We start from the raw sequence: 23,448 nt of genomic DNA, 5'->3' as shown, positions 1-23,448 counted from the left end.
CTCATGAGGTGAGCCTGCACTGGCCCAGGCTCTCTGCTGAAACTTGATGAGGTGAGGTGACAGAGACTGGAGGTTGGGAAGGCCGAGGTGGCTGGAATTTGCTGGGCAGAGCATCTGAGACTAGGGAGCCATGTAAAGAAAGTTCCAGAAAAGCGCACAGGGTTCCCTCGTGTTGTCTGCTGACTCTGTGTGAACCCCGGGAGGCTGGGTAGAACAACTTCTGAGGAAAGCACTGATACCAGAGCTCACAGTGAGCTGGGAGTTGTTCCAGTCCCTCCAGCCAGGGTGGGAGGTCCCCACGTAGGGCAGGGCTCCCCAGCCCCCGGGGCTACGGACGAATTCCGGTGGGTGGCTGTCGGGAGCTGGGCCGCACAGCTGGAGGTGAGCGGTGGGTGAGCGAGGGAAGCTCCATCTGTTTTTCAGCGGCTCCCCATTGCTCGGTTACCACCTGAGCTCCACCTCCTCTTAGATCAGCAGAGGCGTCAGATTCTCACGGATGCTCAGACAGTACTGCGAACTGTGCAAGGGAGGGATGTGGGTTGCATGTTCCTTGTGAGAATCTAATGCTTGACAATCTGAGGTGGAGCTGAGGTGGTGGTGTTAGCAATGGGGAGTGGTTGCCACTGCCTCACCCCCAGATGGGGCCATCCAGTTCCGGGGAAAAAAGCTCAGGGCTCCCACTGATTCTGCATGATGGTGAGTTGTATGTATTTCATTATATATCACAAGGTAATAATAATACAAATAAAGTGTACAATAAAGGTCAGGCATTGGAGAAGGAAATGGCAACCCACTCCAGCGGTCTTGCCTGGAGAATCCCAGGGACAGCAGAGCCTGGCGGGCTGCCGTCTATGGGGTCGCACAGAGTCGAACACGACTAAAGCGACTTAGCAGCAGCAGCAGCAAAGGTAATGCACTTGAATCATTCTGAAACCACCTCCCCCCACACCCAGTCCGGGGAAAAACTGTCTTCCATGAAACTGATCCCTGGTGCTGAAAAGATTGGAGACCACTACCCTAGGGGACTAAGAGTCTTCCTGGAAAGTGCCTTAGCCTGTTCTAACTGGGGGGTGAGCTGGTGAAGAAGATTCAGTGACAAAGCTCCCCTCAATCAGAGCCCACCTCAGCTCCCAGAATGGAAAGGTGGAGGAGAACAGAAAAGGAGGGATGGGAGAGGTGTTCCGTGGAGGGTTGAAGGGAGAACTGTTCCAAGAAGAGAAAGATAGGTGCTTCACACAGTTGACGTCTCATAGAAATGTCACAACAACTGTCAGGGAACAATGAGGCTGAAGAAACCACCAGGTGACTATGGTGGAGAATGCTGTAACTTCTCTTTGTGACTCAAACCCACAACAGCTGTTGGCTTGACCACAACACACGCAGGCACCAGAGGTTCTCGGGTATTTGAGACCAGGGAAACTTGGGGCCTTGTAGACATTAGAGGGGAGAAGTCCCTTTCTCCACACAGCCTGAATATAGAGTGGGAGCCACAGTGCTTTGGGGGTGGGCATCACCCGGCTTTTTAGAGGAGGAAACCACGATGCCTCTGGTGTGTTTCCAGAAAGTCTACTTTTTGACGTCTTTTGGCAAATTATTAGGGCCCACAGCCAGCCTGGGGCCATGAGGTTTTCCTGGAGGTGCAGCTATGAGCACGTGACCGGGAATACCCAGTGACCTGGGTGATCCCCACACACTGCCGGGGTCCTGGACCTGGGAGCTCCTGCCTCTCACTGGGTGATGAGGCCCGGTGGGTTCACAGACCTTGGGTGGTCTTCTTATGTGTGAATGGAACTCTGGATGAAAGCACATCCCCAAGTAAGAATTCAGTCGTGTTTGACTCTCTGTGACCCCATGGACTGTAGCCCACCTGGCTCCTCTGTCCATGGGATTCTCCAGGCAAGAATACTGGAGTGAAGGGCTTCCCTGGTGGCTCAGAGGTTAAGAATACTGGAGTGGGTTGCCATTTCCTACTCCAGGGGATCTTCCTGTCCCAGGGATTGAACCTGGATCTCCTACGTTGCAGGCAGGTTTGTTACCGTCTGTGCCAACAGCTCTGGAAAAGTGAGTAAATTGACAGGTGGTTTTTCCTTTAGTGAATACAAAAGTAATTCTCTTATAAGCTGGGTCTTGATTATCATTCTTTTGCTTGAGACCCTTTCCTTAGGTTACCTAATAGGGCTTAAGACTTCATATGCCATCAAGTTCTTGGTCTAGTCTATGTTTACCATCCTCTGGAAGCATTAAGGCAGCTTCGAATAAGCTGCCCATTCTACCCTTTCCTGCTGAAAGATGATCGGACCTATCCAATTTTCACCCACCCCCTTCCCATGCTCACTGGGTTTTCATGAGAAAGAATGTGAGGGAAACTTGTTAGCATCATGTTTTCAGCTTTATTGAAATTCTTACAAAAGGTCTGATGTATTTTAGGCCTGGCCTAATTTCCTTTAGTCCCTGAAATACAGGATCATGGCGATTTCCACGTCCTTTTAAGTAGGAATGTAAACTAGTAGACTTTGCTTTTAAAGTTCAAACACATATGACTATGGTTTTTCACTGATGTAAAGCAAAACTTATGTTTTCCCAAATGAAAAGGCCAAGTAAGAAAGTTACATGCATCTTCATTGGTGGGATAACTGGATTCTTTGTCAGAACACACTTGGGGATTTATTTCACTCAATGTGACATTCTTCCACATTGAGTATTTTCTTTTTTTTTTTAATGCAAACTTTGCAATGTACTGAGCTATGTAGTAAAGAGTGCCGTGTTCATATATGCATACATATATTGGCTCTGGGAAAAGATGCATGAGTACATGCATGTTATGTAAACATAGCAGATAATAAGCATATTATAAGCAAAGAACAACCAATAGCATGTATTGGTTTCGTTGTCAGCCAGGAGCTTTGCTGGCCTTCTCCCCAGAGGGTCCCAGCCATCGCTTTCCCCAGGCAGGCGATGCTCACCAGGTAGGAAAGATGCTGGTGTTTCTGAGGCGTGTCTGAGTCAGTGGGCCTATGCTCACTCGCTTCCATGAAGCTCCCCAGGCCTAGGACACAGAAATGCCCAGCATGACCTCCTCCTCGTGTCAAAAGCAGACTCTGATCTCCCCATCTTAGGAAAGGGGCGCAGACTGAGGGCTCCCAGAGGCCCACAGCCGCTTCTTCCCCTAGATGCAGTAGGGAATCCTCATTTCCTTCCAGTCTCATAGGCTCCATCAGGACATGTGTTCTCTTGACCACAGGATGACACCCAAAGCGCCCTGGAAGGTTCTGTACCATCACCTCCAGACAGCTCTGAGACACAGGCAATGTGGCTTTAGCCCTGATTGCCAGATGACTGTGGGTTGGCCTTGGTTTAACCCGAATAGCTCCTGTGTCACCCCCCAAGCCCATCCTCCTGTGTGGATGGCCGCTTGGAAGCCAGTCACATCCAACCTTGAACTTACACCCTATGGGATTTGGAGTATTTAATCTTTCAGTCACACTGGTGCCGAACCCCAGCTTCTTGCTTGAGTCTAAGCAAAGACACATGAGAGTTCAGGTCAAAACAATGGTCTCACTCTCCATCTGGCTGATAGGCTAGGTGAATGGGTCACTTGAGTGGTACCTGGAGGTCAAGTGGTACCCAAGCCAGCATGACTTGTAGGATTGCTGCAAAGTGATATGTGAACTGAGCGCCCAGGATACTACGTAGCACACGTGGCAGTCACTCAATAAATGTTCCTTTCACTTGCCTTCTCGGCATCCAGACTGGCTCCTGCAGGAGGCTGGCATCTCCCTCTCACTCCTAGAGCCACCCCTCCTCTATGTCACTTTCCTGAACTAACAAACGCTGTGCAGAGGCAGAGTAAAGAGGGGAAGGTGAATCACTCAGTATCGTCTCTTGTTGGTCAAAACTCTTGGCCTGAGGTTTGGGAATGATCTGCAGAGTAAACGACCTGGGAAGCCTTCTGACCATCTTCACTGCTGCACTGGTCACCAGATCCATCTGTAACCCACAGACCACAGAGAACATGGACAGGCAGTCCCGATGGCATGGTGTTTAGAAGACTCTGGAAAAAGGCAATCCAGTCAACCGGGGCTCCACACAGGCACCGTGGTGGAAGGGAGAGACAGGCAGTGGATCCCAGAGTTGTGCTTTGGAATAGATGTCCAAGAGGAGGAGGGCGACAGGTCACCGTGGTCCTGGGATGGGGATTACAGGGGCCTGGGGGTGCTGGGCTGGGCGTGGAGGGCAGAGGCGTGGCCAGGGGGGCCCCGAGCATTGCCCCCACCCCAGGAATGCAGGAAGGAGGCTGGGCAGCTGGGCCCGGACCTCGGGCTGTGCCCACTGTTAGTGTCTCTTGCACGTCACGCCAGCATCCTCAGCGTGCCCGCAGTTTGTCACCCCCCACTTGGAGAAGCTGCAGCGGAAGATGCTTTCCTCGGTACCCTTGCAGGCGACATCGTCCATCCAAATTCTCCCTGTGCCTGTGGAGACAAGTGAACACGGTGTCTTAGCAGAGATGCAGGAGCACAAGACAGACAGGCGCTGTCTGTCAACGCCGTCTGTCCCGAATCCTGCCTCAGTTCTCCAGTCGAGTGGACCCCCTGCCTTCGCCACGCCACCAAGACCAACACGTCTTCTCTAGGCGCAGTTTCTTGAAAGCAGAATCAAAATAATTGACAGTGAGGATGGTTTCCCTGGTGGCTCAGTGGTAAAGAACCCACCTGCCAATGCAGGAGATGTAAGAGTCGTGGGTTCAGTCCCTGGGTGGGGAAGATTCCCTGGAGCAGGAAATAGCAACGCACCCCAGTAGTCTTGCCTGAGAAATCCCATGGATAGAGGAGTCTGGTGGGCTACAGTCCATGGGGTCACAAAGAGTCAGACACAAATTAGCAACTAAACAATAACCAGGATGGTATTTACTGAGCAGCTCCGATGTGTCAGGCCTCTTACACATATGATCTTCGTCCATTCCCACCACAGTGCTGTGAGATGGGCATGAATAACCCTTTTTCTAGATGGGAAAACTGAGGTTCAGAAAGCAATCAGTGCAAGGTTGCTCAGCTTGTAAGAGGCAGAATCTGAACTCAAGCCCAAGTCTTGCTGTCTCTCAGGCCCACACTTTATACAAGATGCTTAAAAGTTTTTGAGATTTTGGCAATGCCACTTAACCTGTGGGCTTTTAGTTCCCTGACCAGGGATCAAACCTGTGCCCTCTGCAGTGGAAGCACAGAGTCTTAGCCACTAGACCACCAGCAAAGTCCCTGCTATTGTACCTTGCAGCCTTTGCTGCTGAATATTCAGACAAGACATAATCAGAGGGACAATGTCAGACAGATCTAACTTGGACAGATCCAGCGCCCCATAACCAAATATCTCAGTGTCAACATCACCTCCAGTCTTTTGAAATTTAAAGCTGATGGTCTCACACAATGAGCTCCAAACAGTGGTCCTTGGAATGACAGCAGATCTCAGAAATTAACATTATCACCAGACATATATGTTATGACAGGTGGAAGCATCTGTAACCATAAGCAACTAGCTCAGTTCCCAAAACACAAGGTCCCTAAGACAATCCAGCTGAGTTTTGCCCACCTGTTCACCCTGCCCTGTTCATTCAGCTCTTAGAGGAGGACCAACCTGATGGTCTGAGGGTGCCCATGCAGGGCGCCTTTAGTTGGTTTTCCCAGGATTGTACCAAGTCTCAAGAGACATACACTTAGCACTGAGGCCTTCAATGAATGTTAAGGGAATAGGGCAGCTGCATGAGGCTTCAAGGGAATGGAGAGGGCTTGTCTGGGGTCAGAGTGGTCAGTGGAGAGGGGAGAAGTCACCTGGAGCCCCACTGACTGATGATCTGGCAGGGCCATCAGCCATGTTCTGGGGGGTTCTTGGGGCTGATGGTCAACTCAGGTCTTTAATTGTGGGAGCTCACTCGGGAGCCCTCTGGAGTGCTGCCTGAACTTCTGGGCTCCCATCGCCCATGGAGTCAGTAGTGTAGAGCTTCGCTACTCAAAGTGCGATCCTAGATCAGCAGCATCAGAGTTTGTTAAAAACACACAACCTCACGCCCTGCCCAGGACCTACTGAACCAGAATCTACATTTGAACCAAGTGGTCCTGCATTGAAGTTTGAGAAGAACTGGTACAGCAGAAATAGAGCTTTACAACAAGTAGGACAAATCTCAAGTCTCAGCCCATCCAGGAGGACCATTTCAGTTGTAAAAGCGGGAGGGGAGTCCCAGGACGTGAGACTTTCGGTGCTGAAACTAAGTAAACTGAGAACCTACTGGGTAAACTTACTTGTTATGTTCAAGAGCTGGTACCAGAAATCATGGGGTTGGAGGTCAGAAACTGCGTTCCAACATTACCATGTCAATCTGGGCAAGTTAAACAAGGTAATTGTTGTTGTTGAGTCACTGTGTAGTATCCATCTCTTTGCAACCTCATGGACTGTAGTCCACCAGGCTCCTCTGTTCATGGGATTGCCCAGGCAAGAATACTAGGTTGCCATTTCCTTCTCCAGGGGATCTTCCTGACCGAGGGATTGAACCCCAGTCTCCTGCCTTGGCAGGCAGATTCTTCACTGCCGAACCACAAAATAAGCCCAAATGAAGTAACAGTTCCTGTATTTTAAAGGGCTTTGAAATGCACCAAAACCCTACATGAAAGGCAGCTCAGGGATCCTAGTACTGATCCTAGCACCATGCCTCCTTGTCCCATCTCTCAGCAGCCAGACAACCTCTCCTTTTAGAGGAACTGTCGAGAATTGCTGTTGTTTAGTCGTTAAATCATGTCCGACTCTTTGAGAATTAAGATCCTCAAACCTGTCACTCACCCCTGGACTGCACGGGAAATCCCTTCACAAAGAGCATCCAGGGAACAACTAGACCATTTTGCTGCCCAGTAAGAAGCTCCAATATTTTGGCCACCGATACAAAGAGCCAACTCATTGGAAAAGACTCTGATGCAGGGAAAGATTGGGGGCCGGAGGAGAAGGGGGAGGCTGAGGATGAGATAGTTAGATAGCATCACTGACTCCATGGACATGAGTTTGAACAAGCTCCAGAAGATAGTGAAGGACAGGGAAGCGTGGCATGCTGCAGTCCACGGGGTGACAAAGAGTCGGGCATGACTGAGCGACTGGACAACAACAAATTGATGCAAGGACTTAGTGGTCTGGACATATTTTTGTTATGCTGAGATATTCAGCATGAATATCCCCTAGCAGTGAACTAGGGGAAAGAGCTGGGAGGACAGATCTCCTCCTGCTGTCTTTTTAAATGTTATTTGTTCATCACAGCCTCTTCCCTGGCCGGATACAGTATGCCTCTTACACAATAAGCCCTTTGAGGCTGAGCAAAAATTCTCAGATTAAATGTCTCCTGGAAAACACATCAGTTTACAAATTACCCAGGAAAAGGTTGCAGACCCAAGAGCTCCATGGGATTAGTCACACCCAAAACAAATAAAGCAGCAAATGAAGGAGACTGACAGATACAAAACAGGTCCAAGGTTACCAGTCCTAATGCATACACAGGATCACGAAACTCCAAACTCTAGCTGGGCATTGGCTAGGGAGTTCTAGCTAGTGTTCAGTCATGGAAGAGCCAATAAAATGAGGACAGGGTTGTTAAATCAGCAATACTCACATCTGCAGTTATTGGGATATCACTAAAGGGGCCAACGAACTCGGAGATCATCTCTGCTCCCTGCCGTGTCAGAGAGGCTAGAACTCTCATGAATCCAGACACCAATCACTGTGTCAGCTGACATCCATGAGAGCTGACACCTGACACTCATTGTGTGGCCTGAGCACCAGGTCAGTATCACCCGGGAGCTCACCAGCAATGCAGGGTCTTAGACCCACCAGAACCTGAACCTGGGTTTGATTCCTGTGTCAGGAAGGTCCCCTGGAGGAGGGCACAATAACCCACTTCAGTATTCTTGCCTAGAGAATCCCATGGACAGAAGAGCCTGGTGGGCTACAGTCAATAGGGTTGCAGAGAGTCGGAAACAACTGAAGCAACTAACAGACTGTATCCTAACAGGATCTCCACCAGTCAACATGCCTCCAAGTCTGAGAGACCTGCTCTAGTTAGGTCTGCTCCTCCATGCTGGTTCTCTCTATGAGCTCCATAACAAGCCCCATTAGGAAGCAGGAAGGGGGTTCTCTGTTCCCCCACTTTAGAGTCAGAAAACTGGAGCTACATGGTGAGGTTTTATCTTATGGAGGCAAAACTGGAACCAGAGGCCAGGTCTTCTGACACTTGGAGCCTAAGGGGCTGCTGGAATGTGAGGGGATGGTTGGGATGAGTAAGCAGAGATTTTATTTTATTCTCATCATTCATTCATTCAATAAATATTTAAGCATCTACTCCATGCTCAGCACTATTCTGGGTGTTTGGGCTACATTAGTGAACAGAAAATGATGTTTAAAAAACCCACTGCTGGTAAGAATATACATTGGTGGAGAATAGTATGGAGGTTTCTCAAAAAACTAAAAATAGAATTACCATATGATTCAGCAATCCCACTTCCAGGTACATATCCACCAGAAACAAAAACTAATTCAAGAAGATACATGCACCCCAATGTCCATAGCAGCATTATGATTATACAGTTGCCAAGACAGGAGAGCAACCAAAGAGTTCCTCAACAGAGGAACTGGATAAAGAGGAGTGGATAAAGCAGATGTGGTATATATCATATATACAGTGGGATACTGCTCAGCCACAGAAAAGAACACAACTTTGCTATCTGCAGCAACATGAATGAACTTGGAGGGGCAGCACTCTAAGCAAAATAAGTCAGAAAAGTCAAATACTTTATGATATCATTTGTAGGAGGAATCTAAGATAACATGACAAACTAATGACTATACCAAAAAATGCCTATGTACAGAAAACAAATTAGTGGGTACCAGTGAAGGGAAGGGGCAACACATGGATGGGAACGGGGAGGCACAAACAATTGGATGTAAGACAGGCTACAAAGATGTACTGTACAACATGGGGACTATAGCCAATATTTTCTTATTACTGTAAAGGGAAAGTGACCTTTAAAAATGGTACAAAAACAAAACAAGAAAAGGCAAAAATCTCTGCTTCATGGAGCTAACATCTGAGCTGCTGCATGTTTACTTAGAGTGATATTAATAGAATCCTGAGGGCTGCCATCAGAGCACCACAGAGAGGCAGGCAGGACCGCTATCAGACAGATATTTAAGAGAAAGGAAAACTGAGGCCCCAGAAAGGTTAGCAGACCTGTCCCACAGCTATTACGGGAGGAGGAGATAGTGACCTCTGATGTCCAGCCAGTCTAGTCTCTGATCCTGAAAGAAGCACATACACAGGGCACTTCATGGATCACCAAGTTAAGAGGTGGCACACCAAATTCGGCCCACTTCTTGCTTTTGTAAATAAAGTTTTATTGGAACACAGCACCCCCATCTAATTACACAAGTCTACCTTGTAGACTGCAGCTACTTTTGTCTGTAGTTACTTTCATGGGACAACTGCAGAGTTGAATAGTTGTGAGACAGACCATCTAGCCCACAAAGCCTAAAATATTTACTTCTGGCTGTCCCTTTAACATTTGCTGACCCTTGCACACCTAAGCCACCTCCCAGTATTTAAATTTGATCTTAAGAAAAAAAAGAGCAAAAATGCTAATAATAATTAGAATGGACACTCTCAATCCATCCATCCACCTCCACCTACAAATCCGTCTGCATTTGTACCCACCCTCACCTCCTTTGTCTGTCTACATGTTTCACAGATTTTCTCAGTGGGTCCAGGACCAGTTCCCTGGGTGCTGCCCTGGTCTCACCCCCTCCATCTCTTTCTGGACCCTGTTCCAGCCATCACCTCCATCTTCTCCAACTGCACTCCCTCCCTCTCCAACAGCTCTTGGACCAATTTAAAATTAAAAAAAAAAAAAAAATCACCTCCAAGTCTTTCTTATTTGGGTCTTTCCTTGTTTTTTTCCCAGGGACACCGATCATTTAATTATTGAGGCCTGGCCAGGAAAACTTTTATGGTGCCAAACCACCAAGAGCATGCCAGGCTCGGCATGCTTGTATGGCTCAGGGAGGATGCAGATTCTGCAGGCACACCAGTTTCTTCCTTCCTTCTTTCCTCGAACCCTCCTCCCATTCCTCTCTCCTCCCTCCCACTTTCAGTTCAGTTCAGTTGCTCAGTTGTATCTGACTCTTTGTGACCCCAGGGACTGCAGCACGTCAGGCCACCCTGTCCATCACCAACTCCCAGAGTTTACTCAAACTCATGTCCATGGAATCAGTAATGCCATCCAACCATCTCATCCTCTCTTGTCCCCTTCTCTTCCTGCCTTCAATCTTTCCCAGCATCAGGGTCTTTCTAATGAGTCAGCTCTTCACATTAGGTGGTCAAAGTTTTGGAGCCACTTTATGCAGTACCTATTACGTCCCGATGAGCCAGCTCATTGGAAAAGACTCTGACTAGGAAAGACTGAAGGCAGGAGGAGAAGGGGATGACAGAGGATGAGATGGCTGGATGGCATCATTGGCTCAGTGGACATGTGTTTGAGCAAACTCCAGGAGACAGGGAAGGACAGGAAAGCCTGGCGTGCTGTCCTTGGGGTTGCAGAGTCAGACACGACTTAGCAGCTGAACAACAGCAAATAAACTGAAGAGGAATGAGCTAGGTGAAGAGGAGGGAGAAAGGCATTGCAAACCTGAGGAAGAGCCGGCGATAGGACATGGAGATTGAAAACGGCTGTATGAGCTCAGAGCCCACATGTGGGTGCATGCGGCTGAACGGTGCTCCGCTGAGGAGTGAGGCACCCTAGGACAGACCTTGCTGCACTCAGCTAAGAAAACCGGACTTGATCCTGAGGGCAGTAAAGACCCGCCGAGTGTTGGGCAGTGACAAGCAGGAGACCGTTTTAGAAAGAGTCCCAGGAGCCAGGAAGAGGAAGGCCTAGAGGAGCAGGCGTCGAGCAGTTTGTGCAGGAAGGAGCTCCTGGAGGATGCCCCACCTCCTCCCAACAAGCAGCAAATGACTGTGCGCCCCTGGGCCTGCACTGTGCTAACTGCTTGCCATACACGATCTCAATTTTCATTTACCATCCTCCTGCAAAAGTGGAAGGGCTGAAGCCTGGGGAGGTTAGGAAGTCTGCTCCAGGTCACCAACCAGTAAGTGGCAGACGTGGAATGCTAGCTAGGGTCTGTCCTAGAGGCTGAGCTCCGAGCCATTGCTCTACCCAGCCTGAGCTCCTAAGGCAAGAACAGTGAGAATAAGAGGAGGGGATGGAGTCAAGGGCCCAAGAGGTCGACACTAGTAGAATCTGTAGGACCCAGGGACTCAGCAGAGAAGGAACAGGGGAGTGGGTGAGGGGAAGGGGAGGGACAGGTCTGCAGTCCTGCCTGGAAGGAGAGAAACACATCGTAAGAGAAATAGAGATGATGGATGGCAGGGCTGGAGTTGGGGGCCTGGGAGACTCCATGAGGCTGAGGGTGAGCCGACTGGGGTAGGGAGTCTGGGCACCTGCCTGAAGGGAATCTGTGGTCAGAGGGGCGTCTGGACCTGAGGCACAGCCCTCCCTCTGCCAGGAGAGGTGGGCATCCCCCGCCCTGCCCCACAGTTAGGGCAGGCGAGCCCTTCCCATGCTGTTTAGAATCTGTGAACATGTCCACCTCCCCCTAAAGTGAACATGCTGAGGTCAGAGGCTATGCTGAGCCTAGTGCCTGCCCACAGAAGGAGCCGGAAGCTGCTCTGGGAAGAAGGAACAGGAAAGAAGGGACAGGAGGCCCCCACCTCCCCCTGTGGACCTGTGAGTAACACCAGGCCTGCCCACCTGCCCAGGTCTCAAACACCACGTGACCTAAGCTACTGGACAGCGATGGGGAGGTCAGGCCACTGTTCACTTTTAGGGCTTCACTGGTGGCTCAGACAGTAAAGGGTCTGCCTGCAGCATGGGAGACCCAGGTTCAAACCCTGGGTCAGGAAGGTCCCCTGGAGAAGGAAATGGCAACCCACTCCAGTATTCTTGCCTGGAAAATCGCATGGACAGAGGAGTCTGGCAGGCTACAGTCCATGGGGTTGCAAAGAGTCAGGCACAACTGAGCCACTTCATATTCATATTTAATGGTGCAAATCTGATGCAAATGTAGAATTGAGTCTATCTTCCCACCGCCTGGTTTAAAGACTCCAGTGGCATTACTATACAATATTTTTATGTATGTGGAATCTAGAAAAATTGTATAGATGATCCTATTGAAAGCAGAAATAAAGATATAGATGTAATGAACAAACATATGAATATCAAGGAGGAAAGAAGAGTGGGTGGGAGGAATTGGGAGAGTATGATTGACATGTATAAGGGTTTTCCATGTGGCACTAGTGGTAAAGAACCTGCCTGCCAATGCAGGAGATGTAAGACATGCGGGTTCAATCCCTGGATCGGGAAGATCCCCTGGAGGAGGGCATGGCAATCTGCTGTAGTGTTCTTGCCTGGAGAATCCCATGAACAGAGGATTGTCCTGGACTGGCGGGCTACAGTCCATAGGTCTCAAAAAGTTGGACAAGACTGAAGTGACTGAGCATGAGTGACCTATATACACTATTGATACTATACATAAAATAGGTAACTAATGAGAACCTACTCTATAGCACAGGGAACCCTACTCAATGCTCTGTGGTGACCTAAATGGGAAGGAAATCCAGAAAAGAGGGGATATATGTATATGTATACCTGATTCATGTGTATACCTGATTCATTCTGCTGAATAGTAGAAATTGACACAACATTGTAAAGCCACTATACTCTGGTAAAAATTAATTTAAAAAAGGCTTGAGTAGCAATTGTAGGGGTTTCCCCTCAGGCCGTATGATACAAACATCAAGGAAGGATCTCCTGCATTGCAGACAGATTCCTTACAGTCTGAGCAATCAGGGAAGCCCAATATGTTCCAGTGTCTCCTAGTTTATATTTTATCAGAACTTGAATTTGTATCCGACTTTTGTGTGAAAACTGTATAAATGTTAATTATGTTGAATTGGTTTCACAGTGCTTTTCAGAGCTATTATATCCTTCTACTTCTCTGTATATTTGTTCTATTCATTTTTGAGAGTTTGATATTGAAACTCCAACTAAAAGTCTTAATTTATCTACTGTAAAAAATAAAGTAGAACTGTATGTAACCTGGTTCTGTATTTTCCAAGTCTCCTGTAAATGTGTTATCAGACTTTCATAATTTAAAAAAAAAATTTTTTTTTAAATCAAGGGAGGATGAAAGATTTTTAGCTTAACCCTGCTTATGACAGTCAAATGACCTAGTGTGGCTTTTCTAAAAGAATGTATGACTTCCCCCTAAAATGTTTTGCTTCCACATATTAGGGAGAAGTCCTCCTCAGAGCTAAAAATGGAAAAGTAAGGACTGACTCCCCATTTCTGTTTGTCCTGCAAACAAAGATGGCAGCTTTCCTTGCAGAAAACAGGCTGAGACCCACTGCACAGCTTCAGGTGGGAGGGAAGCACTCGTCCCCTCTGGGCTGTCCTCTGTGGAGCTGGACCCTTTGAACTCCCTGCTCACTGGGCCTTTCAGTCCAGAGACCAGGACACTGGGGTCAATCGGCTGCTCTCCACCAGCTGTCACAACAGATTTCACAAGAGCGCTTCAGTGAGCGCGATTGTCTTCATGGGCTCAGACTGGGTAGCTTATAAACAAGAGATGTTTATTTCTCACGTTTCCAGGGGATGCAAGTCCGAGATCAGAGTGCCTGTGTGCTCAGATGCTGGGGTTCTAGGGAGAGCCCCCTTCTGATTGGGAGGCTCCTGTGTGTCCCCACGGAAGCGGGCAGAGCACCCTCAGGTTCTTTTACTTAGGTCCCATTATGAGAGCTCCACTTGTGACCTGGACACCCCCTCACAGGCCCCACCTCCTAACACCATCACACTGGGGGGTCAGGATTTCGACATATGAATATGTTATTGTTCAGTCGCTTAGTCCTGTCTGACTCTTTGCAGCCCCATGGACTGTAGCCCACCAGGGTCCTCTGTCCACAGGATTCTCCAGGCAAGAATACTGGAGTGGGCTGCCATTTCGGTTCTCCAGGGAGTCTTCCGACCCAGGGATGGAACCTGTGTCTCCTGCATTGCTGGCGGATTCTTTACCACTGAGCCACCAGAGAAGCCCATGTGGATTTGGCTGGGGGGGATGGGGTAGGAGGGTCACAAACATTCAGTCCACAACAGGGCAGGCCAGCAGGAGACAAAAAGAGAAAGGGAGTCCAATTCGAGGGAAGGAAGGAACGTTCTAATGGTCAGAACTGTCTGAAGACGGATGGCTGGAGGCTGCGAGCCCCCCGAGGTGGGAAGGACCCAGGTGGAGGCCGGGTGACACTTGGCAGGCCTGCCGTCGTGGGGACCCTGGATGGGAGGGCAGGCCTAGAACTCCGGGCCCCTCGCCCCTCGTTCTCCGCTGGTGGGCGCCCTACCTTGTCCGAACTGAGCGGTGCGGTGCACGTCCTCGGCGCCGGGGAAACCCAGCATGCGGCACACCACGTCCCCGTCCTTCTTGTCCCAGCCGTCGTCACACACGGTGCCCCAGCGCCGCTCATGGTACACCTCCACGCGGCCCTGGTGCGGGCCCGAGCCGTTCACCAGCCGCACCATCACCGCCTCCACGCCACCTGCCGGGAGCAGTGCGGGTTCACGGTCACTCCCCCGAGCCTGGACACAGCCATGCCCCCCCAGAGCCCTCCCCGGCTCCTCACCCCAACCCGGATGGGGACGGGGGCTGGGGCTCCAGTGAAGGCCAAGCAGGCAGCCAGCAGAAACCGTGGTGTCACCCCTGCCTGTTATTATCACCCCTGCCCTTCTCTCCACCTTTTTTAATACTTCTGTTTTTCCAGAGTAGTTTTAGATTCACAGCAAAATTGAAAACCAGGAACAGTGCTGGCTTTGGCAGTGCATGTGCTAAAATTGGAATGATACAGGGAAGACTAGCAAGGATGACATGTGAATTCATGAAGCATTCCATAATTTTTTTTTACAGCTGCAATAGAAATCTGATACAAATTTCAGCATGGAGTGCATAAATTCCTGCTAATTACTGATCATTATTTAATCACTTTATTGAAGATCTAGGTCAAATCCACATTTAGTAATTATAGCACTAAATAAAAGTGTGAGAACTGGCTTTTCCCTTTACAGTTGGTGACTCTAGATATCCTATGAAATGAAAAAAGGAAAAACTTTAAAAAAAAAAAAAGAAGGTATAGACACCCCCACTCCCAACAGGGATAGCTTCCTCCCCAACCATCAACACCTGCCTCCAGAATGGTGCATTTGTTACTGCACTTGATCTTAGCCAAAAGGCCGAGAAGCGACTGCACTTGTTATAATCCATGAACACATAGAGACATGTTGTAACCACCCCGAGTCAAGAGTTTACACCAGGGTTCGCTCTTGGTATTGTCCATTCTGTGATCTGGAAAAATGTATAATGATATGTATTCACCAACACAGTATCCTAAAGAATGGTTTCACTACCCAAAAAGTCCTCTGTGCTCCATCCCTTCATCCCAACCCCCACCCCTTAGCCCCTGGCAAACACTGATCTTTTTCCTGTCTCCATAGCTTTGCCTTTCCCATAATGCCATATAGTTGGGATCATACAGTATGTAGCCTTTTCAGATTGGCTTCTTTCATGTAGTAATATGCATTTAAGGCTTCTCTTTCCATGGCTGGATAGCTTGTTTCTTTCTAGCACCGAATAATGTTCCATTGTCTGGATGTACTACGGTTTAACTATCCATTCACCCAGTGAAGGCATCTTGGAAGGAATTATGAATAAAGCTGCTACAAACATTCGTGTGCAGGTTTCTGTATAGACATAAGTTTTCAATTCATTTGGGTAAATACCAATAAGCAGGATTGCTGGGGTCTTCCTGGTGGCTCAGTTGATAAAGAATCCGCCTGCCAATGCAAGAGATGAAAGAGATGATGGGGGTTCGATCCCTGGGTCAGGAAGATGCTCTGGAGAAGGGAATGGCAACCCACTCCAGTATTCTTGCCTGGAAAGTCCCATGGACAGAGGAGCCTGGCGAGCTATAGCTCATACAGATCACCAAGAGTCGGACACGGCTGAGCCGCTGAACACCTCACGCATTCATCATCCCTGACTATTCTTCGAACATGAGTTTGTAAGCTCCAGCCAGGTTATCAGAAGAGGCTGAGGATGAGCAAGAGAGCAGAGACTCCTCCAGATGGAAAACAGTGAACGCAGCAGGACTCGGAGGCCAGGTCTGAGACAGAGACGCCACCCGGGAGCCGTCATGACAAGCCAACCTGGAGCCGGCAGCCGCAAACACAGCCTGGCCCGGGCTGGGCGTCTGGCCCTAGTGTGTTGGCTGAGGCTGAAAAGTCAGTCTTGATTTCTCCCAGACCTGCCTCGCCTCTGTCAGCACCCTGTCACGGTGGCCGTGGGCCACGCCAGGCCAGGAGGCCGCCAACGGCAGGCTCCGTGTGGGGTCATCAGTAGAGGGTGAGTGGCAGGACGAGGCTCTGCGTCCCAGAGCCGGTGAGGCCGGGTTCAAGGTCCAGATAACAGGAAGAAGTCAGGGGCAGCGCAAGCAGCCCAGCTGACGTTCAGAGATGGCCCCGTATCCTTCGTTCTGGCCAGCCTCGCTCACTCTTCACTTCTTCGTCTTGCCAAGTAAGTGACTGACCATCTGTTAGGAGCCTGGTCCTGTTGTAGGAGCGATGGACAGATCCATGAACAAAGTCTCTGCCCTCGTGGACTATATTGTAGTGGACGAGACTAGTCATAGAGCTGGGAAACAAATTCAAATATAACTATGGCCATGTAGGGATGGTGCAGAGACAAGAACAGAAACACAGGAAGGGAACGGAGTATGGGGGGAGGCGCCATCTTGGTCGGGGAGACGCCATCTTGGTCGAGGAGACGCCATCTTGGTCGAGGAGAGGCCATCTTGGTCGAGGAGACGCCATCTTGATCGAGGAGACAAGGAAGGGAATGGACCACGGAGGGTGCCACTGTGGTTGGGGACACAAGGAAAGGAATGGAGGGTGGGGGGCACCATCTTAGGGAGACAGGGAAGGGAATGGAGGGTCAGGTGGCACCATCTTGGATGGGGAGACCAGGAAGAGAAGGGAGCATGGGGGCACCATCTTGGACGGGGAGGCAGAGAAGGGAATGGGTAGCGGGTGCCATCACAGACAAGAAGACAACGAAGGGAATGGAGCTTGAGGGGGCGCCCTTTCAGATGGGGAGACAAGGAAGACCTTGAGTGGAGATCTGGAAGAGCTGAGGGAGAACAAGGACCCCTCCATCTTAGGAAAAAACCCCCTCTGTACCCTGGCCTAACATTTTCAAGTCCTTTAAATCTCAAGTTTGAATGTCACATCTCCCAAAGAAAGCCTCCTGTGGCCACCCATTCCCATCCGAGACCCCTTCTGTGGACATATCTTATCACTTCATGTAACAGTTGCCTGTTTACTCTTTTAGGACACTGGGGGAATTCTGAGGACAGGTCATATAGCCTGATACAGAGCCTGGTACTTCGACGTGCCCAGGCCGGGCCCAATGAAAGCATGCACAAATGAATGCACTCAGATTGCATATACCCCAGAGGGCAGGTCCTGTCTATGGACACAGCCAGTGACTTTGGTGGGAGTCTCAATGGAGAGTCAGCATCAGGACTACCAATGTTTCCAACACCCTCCTTATTATATCTCATTCTCTTCTACTCACTCCCCTCACTGACATCTTTTGGTAGGACGACCCGGTGTTCTGGACCCAGACCTCAAGCTGTTGGTTCGATGACCATACATTCTACATGAGAAAATAAGGATGTGGTCTGACATGTGATTATAGTGAGTGCTGAAGGAAATCTGGAAAGTGTCACTTGGATGCTGAAATGTTAGAATTCCTAGGAGGCTTCAATGTATATGGAAGTGGCAAAAGAATATTTGGAAACAGGACAACTTCAAAACATTGGAAGCATATGGTAACCATAATTATGGGACTCAGAGCATCAAGTTCAAGGCTGTTTCTGTCCATGCTCCCCACACGCCAAGCAAGGTCACAGCCCCCGTCAGTCCTGGGGTTATGTGTGTCCCCCAACCCACGTACACCCAGACACCAGAGTTGATTGATCAAACACTGAAGCCTGTCCCTTGTCACTTGTTCCCATGTTCCCCAGATCCAGGACTTCTCCCTGCAATGAAGGCTGAACACAGTCCCTTGCCCACGGGGTCAGCAGACACCGCAGGTCCCAAAAGAATCAATGAGGCAAATTTTGATCTAGCGCCATCTTATGGAACATAGCATCTTATGGTCCATTGATGTGGACCATTTTTAAAGTCTTTATTGAATTTGTTACAATATTGCTTCCATTTTCGGTTCTGGTTTTTTGGACTCGAGGTATGTGGGAGCTTATCTCCCCAACCAGGAATCAAACCCACAGCCCCTGCATGGGAAGGTGAAATCTTAAGAACAGGACCACCAGGGAGGTCTCTAAGCTATAATTTTTTAATCCTTTCTTCCCCCTAACAAGAGCGCATCCCTGTGGCTACCTCCCTGAGGAAAACCATAAGCTGAGATTTGATCTGATTATGATGCTAACTGCCCCAAAGAGGGACTCAGACAGTCTAAAGGGGCAGTCCCATGAACAACATCCCTGGCCTGCTTTGCCCTAAGAGCTACAGGGGCGGCTGGAGGCAGGCCGTTCCCAGGCCGAAACACCATGCCACCTTCTGGAACCCGCTTGGGGAACCACCCAATGATGCCAACACGGACTTCCTCTGCAGCCTGAGACGAACGTCATGACTTGCTAAGAGGTTTGGGTTTCTGTGGGCAGAGTGTAAACTCTGCCTTTTCCCAGCAGTTTCTGCCCTAGAGCAGCGCTTTCCCACCAGCAAACCACCACCGCTGGGGAACGCGCTCACCCCACAGCTGTCGCCCCGCAGAATGAGAAGCAGCGTCCAGGATGCTGCGTCAGCCTGGTTAGTGCACAACGCCCCCCACCCCGCATGCCCCGTTATGCTTCCTGTAAGTCCAGGGAGCTAATTCCTTAGACGTCCACCCAGGGTGGCCCCCATGGAGTGTGCCTGGCTATTTGGGGTCAAGGAGATGCCTCTTTGCACAGGACAGTAGAGGGAGGTGGAGGGCAGCGGTTCAAAACCCAGACACTGGGACTTCCCTGGCGGTCCAGTGGTTAAGACTTGGCCTTTCAAGGTGGGGGGGTTCGGGTTTGATCCCTGGTTGGGGAGCGAAGATCCCACATGGCTCGGGGCCAAAAAACCAAAACACAAAACAGAAGCGGTATTGTAACAAGTCCACTAAAGACATTAAAAATGGTCCACGTAAAAAGAAAATCTTAATAAAATTAAACCCAGACACTCCTAAGCCAGTAGACAGAGGGGATGGCTCAAGTGGGGGCAAAGGTCCTCACACTTTCACAATTTCATGTTAGCTTCCTTAACAGCTGCCCTTGACCAACAGGTCTCCACTTCCTTCTTCACTTTCCACCTCAGTGAAGCCCCAGGAAGTCCTTCCTGAGCAAACTGTTGACACGCAACCCCGAAGAACCCACCACGCCCAAGCAGTTCCCCTGTGGATATCTGAGTTGATTCACAAAGGGAACCCCCTGAGTGAAGAGGATATGACATTCGTTCTCTTGTTCACTCTACCCTGCAAACTGGAATCTACCTGGACATGTGCCCACAGTTTGCAGCTGGAGAGAAGGGACCACCACTCGGTTCCCCACCCTGCTGTCTGCAGGGAGAGTTCCACCCACACTCTACCTCTGCTCTGGGAGACCCGAGCTCAAGAGAAATACCAAGCGCTGCTCCTCACTGAACACCTGGAGGATGAATGGGGAGTTGCTGACTTGACAGCTTGTCCCAAGCCCTTGGCCACTAAGTCCTGGCCTGAGTTTTTTCCTGGTACCTCTCATAGCAGGGACACTCACTGTTCAGGGAAACTCCACTGTTTCCCCTAGAGCTCCAGATTTGGGGTCACAGGCTCTCCTCTGCTTCTTTTTTCTGGTTGTGCTGAGTCTTTGTTGCTTTGCATAGGATTTCTCTAACTGTGGTGCTTGGGGGCTACTCTTCATCGGGATGCACAGGTTTCTCATTGCAGCAGCTTCTCTTGCAGAGCATGGGCTCTGGGTGCACAGGCTTCAATAGTTGTGGCCCATGGGTTTAGTTGCTCCTCAGTATGTGGAATCTTCCCAGAGCAGGGATTGAACCTGTGTCCCCTGCATTGGCAGGTAGATTCCTATCCACTATATCACCAGAAAAGTCCCAGATCTCCCTTCTTATACAAGGCAGCAGACAGAGAAGAGTCCCTTCCATCACAACCTCAAACAGCAGCATCACTTTTTTTTTTTTTTAGCAGCATCACTTTTTGTCTGGCTGGGTAACCACAGGAGAGGAAGCTGAAGTAGGAAACCCAGGGCAGGAGACTGGCCCTTTCTGGCTGGGTAGACTCCTTGCTCTCTCACAGATCAAAGGGTTCCATCGTTTCACCAGCAAGCTTTCCAGTGCTTCAATAGTTCTAGCCCTGCTGGGAGCTTTCTGCCTAGCTGCAGGGCCAAACCATAGAACCCACCTTCTCATTCTCTGACCTGCTCTGCTGACCCTGCCCACTACCCAGGCCACTCCTGGGATCGACAATGAGGCCCTCACCCACTCTTCTACAGCAAGACCTCAGGTATGCTCTTAGCTCCTCAGTTAAACAGGGTGGCCCCTCAGGCACAGATGAGGTCAGATTGTGAAGAACAAAACCTGATATATGGATGAAGAAGCCTTTGCATTTTCTGGCAATACCTCTAGCAACAACTTCTTCACACTCAGTTGTGGGCTATAGATGTCACCACTGTTTGACACATGCAGCTATTTCTAGGTAATCGCCACAGTGTCTTCAGGCTTTTCTAACCATTGCAAGGAGATCAAATCGGTCAGTCAAAGGAAATCAACTCTAAATATTCACTGGAAGGACTGGTGCTGAAGCTGAAGCTCCAATACTTTGGCCACCTGATGCAAAGAACCAACTCACTGGAAAAGAACCTGATGCTGGGAAAGACTGAGGTCGGGTGGAGAAATGGGTGGCAGAGGATGAGATGACTGAACGGCATCACTGACTCAATGACATGAATTTGAGCAAACTCCAGGAGACAGTGAAGGACAGGGGAGCCTGGCACGCTGCAGTCCATGGGGTCAAAAAGAGTCAGACATGATTTAGCACCTGACCACCAACAACAAACCACCACAAATAATGCAGAAACCTAGAAGGGGTAACAGAGAGCTGAGCAGAAGCATAAAGAAGCAAGGATGGTAGAATGAATAAGCCATGTTGGACATGAGACACTAGAATGAAGACATGAATCCTATTCCTGAAGCCACCAGAACTGTCTTGAATTCTAAGGACTTTCCTGTTCCAGGCTCTGAAAGCCTTAGCATTACAAACCCTAGTCTTCTGAAGTCTTCCTGGGTGTCCTTACCATATACCCGCATTACTTGAAGTGACCCAGTGAGTCTCTGGCCCTTGTTACCAACAATGCCCAAAGACAGCACCTGTGATCCCATGCACCCATCTGAGGGCTGGTTAGCTACTTGCCTCTTGGGTGTTGAGTCGGGTGGGGAACTCAGATGGAGGGAAACATGGTGATCCCTCTGGGGAGGTAGCCGGGGAGAGTGGCACGAGGCTGATTCTGGACTTAGAAACAGGGTTTAACTTCTGGCTCCACTAAAGACCCGATGGAACCACTCTATACTTACCTCTTGTTACAGTGGGGAAAATGGTGATGGTTGGGAGCAAGAGCGCTTGTCAAGGACTTGGCTCATCATGGACACCCATCACTGTGGGCCCCAGCCCCCACCAGCCTGCACTTTGCCCATTGACCTGTGGGCAGCTCTGAGGCATCTTCATGACTTGTGGAGATGGCTTGGGTACCAGTACCCCCATCAGGGATGTATCCCCCCCCCCCCTTTTTTTTTAAAGAAAAAAAAAAGGCCATGCAGTGAAGCATGGAAAATCTTAGTCCCTAACTAGAAATCAAACCTGTGCCCCCTGCATCGAGAGCAGGGAGTCTTAACCACTGTACTGCCGGGGAAGTCCCCAAGATATACCCTTGAGAGTCTTGTTGCAAAGTAAGCCTGCTGCTTGGGGAGCGGGGGAAATGGTGGATTTGGGCGGGGGGGGGGCGGTGCGGGGCAGGCTCAGCCCTCCAATTGGATTACCCTCCTCCTAACTTCCTCTGCTTTCCCCAGGGTTCAGTTCCTGGCTTCTTAGCCTGGGAGGGGAGGGGGACAGGGGCGTCGGCAGAAGACTGGCTCCTGCTGTCAGCAAGTTTCTGCTCACTAATGCAAGCTGGATGTGATTCGTTAGGCAAGACTGCTCCAGAACGGTCTAGGAATGTGGAGCCAGGGCTGAGGCCACTCAGGGGCTCCCAGCACAAATCTAGTATGTAGGGGTTCTGTTTTCAAAACAAATCCTTGCTCTCTTTCCCTTGTAGATGTACTGATAGGAAAAGCAAGGTTCTAGACAAAGCAGGCTGGGTCTACCTACCTGGCCTTGGCATTGAATGTCAATGTTGGCCTTGAACCCGGCCCCCTCCCTCACTTCATATACAGCATTCCTCTCCACTCTGTATCAGGCCTGACAGCTGCTCATTCTGCCTCTGGGAATGGAAGGGAACTTGACAGTATCTCTGGGGAACCCATTCCAGGATTTTAAAGCCTGCATCTGGTTTCACTCACAGGGCGCTGGCATCTCTGGATGACTCCAGGGTTTTTTTCATCCAATTATTCCCTACCTTACTTTACTCTATTTACTTTGGGTTTCAGGGTTATAATTGAGGGGGCAAGATGCTGAATATCTTTCTCGAGTGTCTGGTGGGAGCACAGCCGAGGGAGTGGCTGCACTATTTGGCCTCTCAGTGGGCCTGGGAGGACAGTTTAACAACCAGTAGCTACCGTCTTGGAACTGGTTTTGAGAGCTAGGGTACCCTTTAGAACTACCTACTGCCTATGTCTGCACCTGGCTTAGAAACACCCCAGACTCAGCGACAACAAAGGCGGATTCTGCCCGGGAGAGATTTCAAGTCAAGGATGGATGACGAAGGGAACTCATGGACACCGAGGGCCCGCACGCAGCATGTCAGTCCTGGGGCAGAGTGCTTTACCCATGGCTTTGCTCATTTACTCTTCTCAGCGGCTCCACGAATTAGTCATGACCTTCACTGAACAGAGAAGAAATGGGCCCAGAGAGTCAGATAACTTGCCTAGGGTCACACAGCTGCTCCGAAGTGGAGCCAGGGAGGAGAGCAAAGGCCCTTCATTTTCAAACCACAGAGCCGGCTGAACGCTGAAGACAAGTATTTCCCTCTCCATGTGAAAAGTGCCTTTCATCTGTCTCCCAGAAGTCCTCTGGAGCTGCAGGAATGCGGGT

General features: G+C 49.8%; 1 protein-coding gene and 1 pseudogene across 1 annotated transcript in view; one reads left to right on the top strand and one right to left on the bottom strand.

Annotated features, from left to right (window-relative positions):
* Positions 1 to 2,367: 2,367 nt before the first annotated feature.
* The window catches only part of SCARA5 (scavenger receptor class A member 5), a 128,173-nt gene continuing 107,092 nt past the window's right edge, over positions 2,368 to 23,448 (bottom strand). Inside the window, exons 8-9 of the mRNA XM_065908193.1 lie at positions 14,465 to 14,659; positions 2,368 to 4,469 (exon numbers count right to left, since the gene is read on the bottom strand). Coding sequence (XP_065764265.1) covers positions 4,333 to 4,469; positions 14,465 to 14,659 — 332 coding nt within the window. The 3' untranslated portion in view covers positions 2,368 to 4,332. The remainder of the gene's footprint in view (positions 4,470 to 14,464; positions 14,660 to 23,448) is intronic.
* On the top strand, positions 14,922 to 15,015 carry LOC136148789 (U6 spliceosomal RNA; annotated as a pseudogene).

The sequence above is a fragment of the Muntiacus reevesi genome, chromosome 17 (assembly GCF_963930625.1).
Source record: "Muntiacus reevesi chromosome 17, mMunRee1.1, whole genome shotgun sequence".
NCBI classification, from domain to species: Eukaryota; Metazoa; Chordata; class Mammalia; order Artiodactyla; family Cervidae; genus Muntiacus; species Muntiacus reevesi.
The sequence above is the reverse complement of the archived record's forward strand: the minus strand, read 5'-3'. Positions and strand labels throughout refer to the sequence as shown.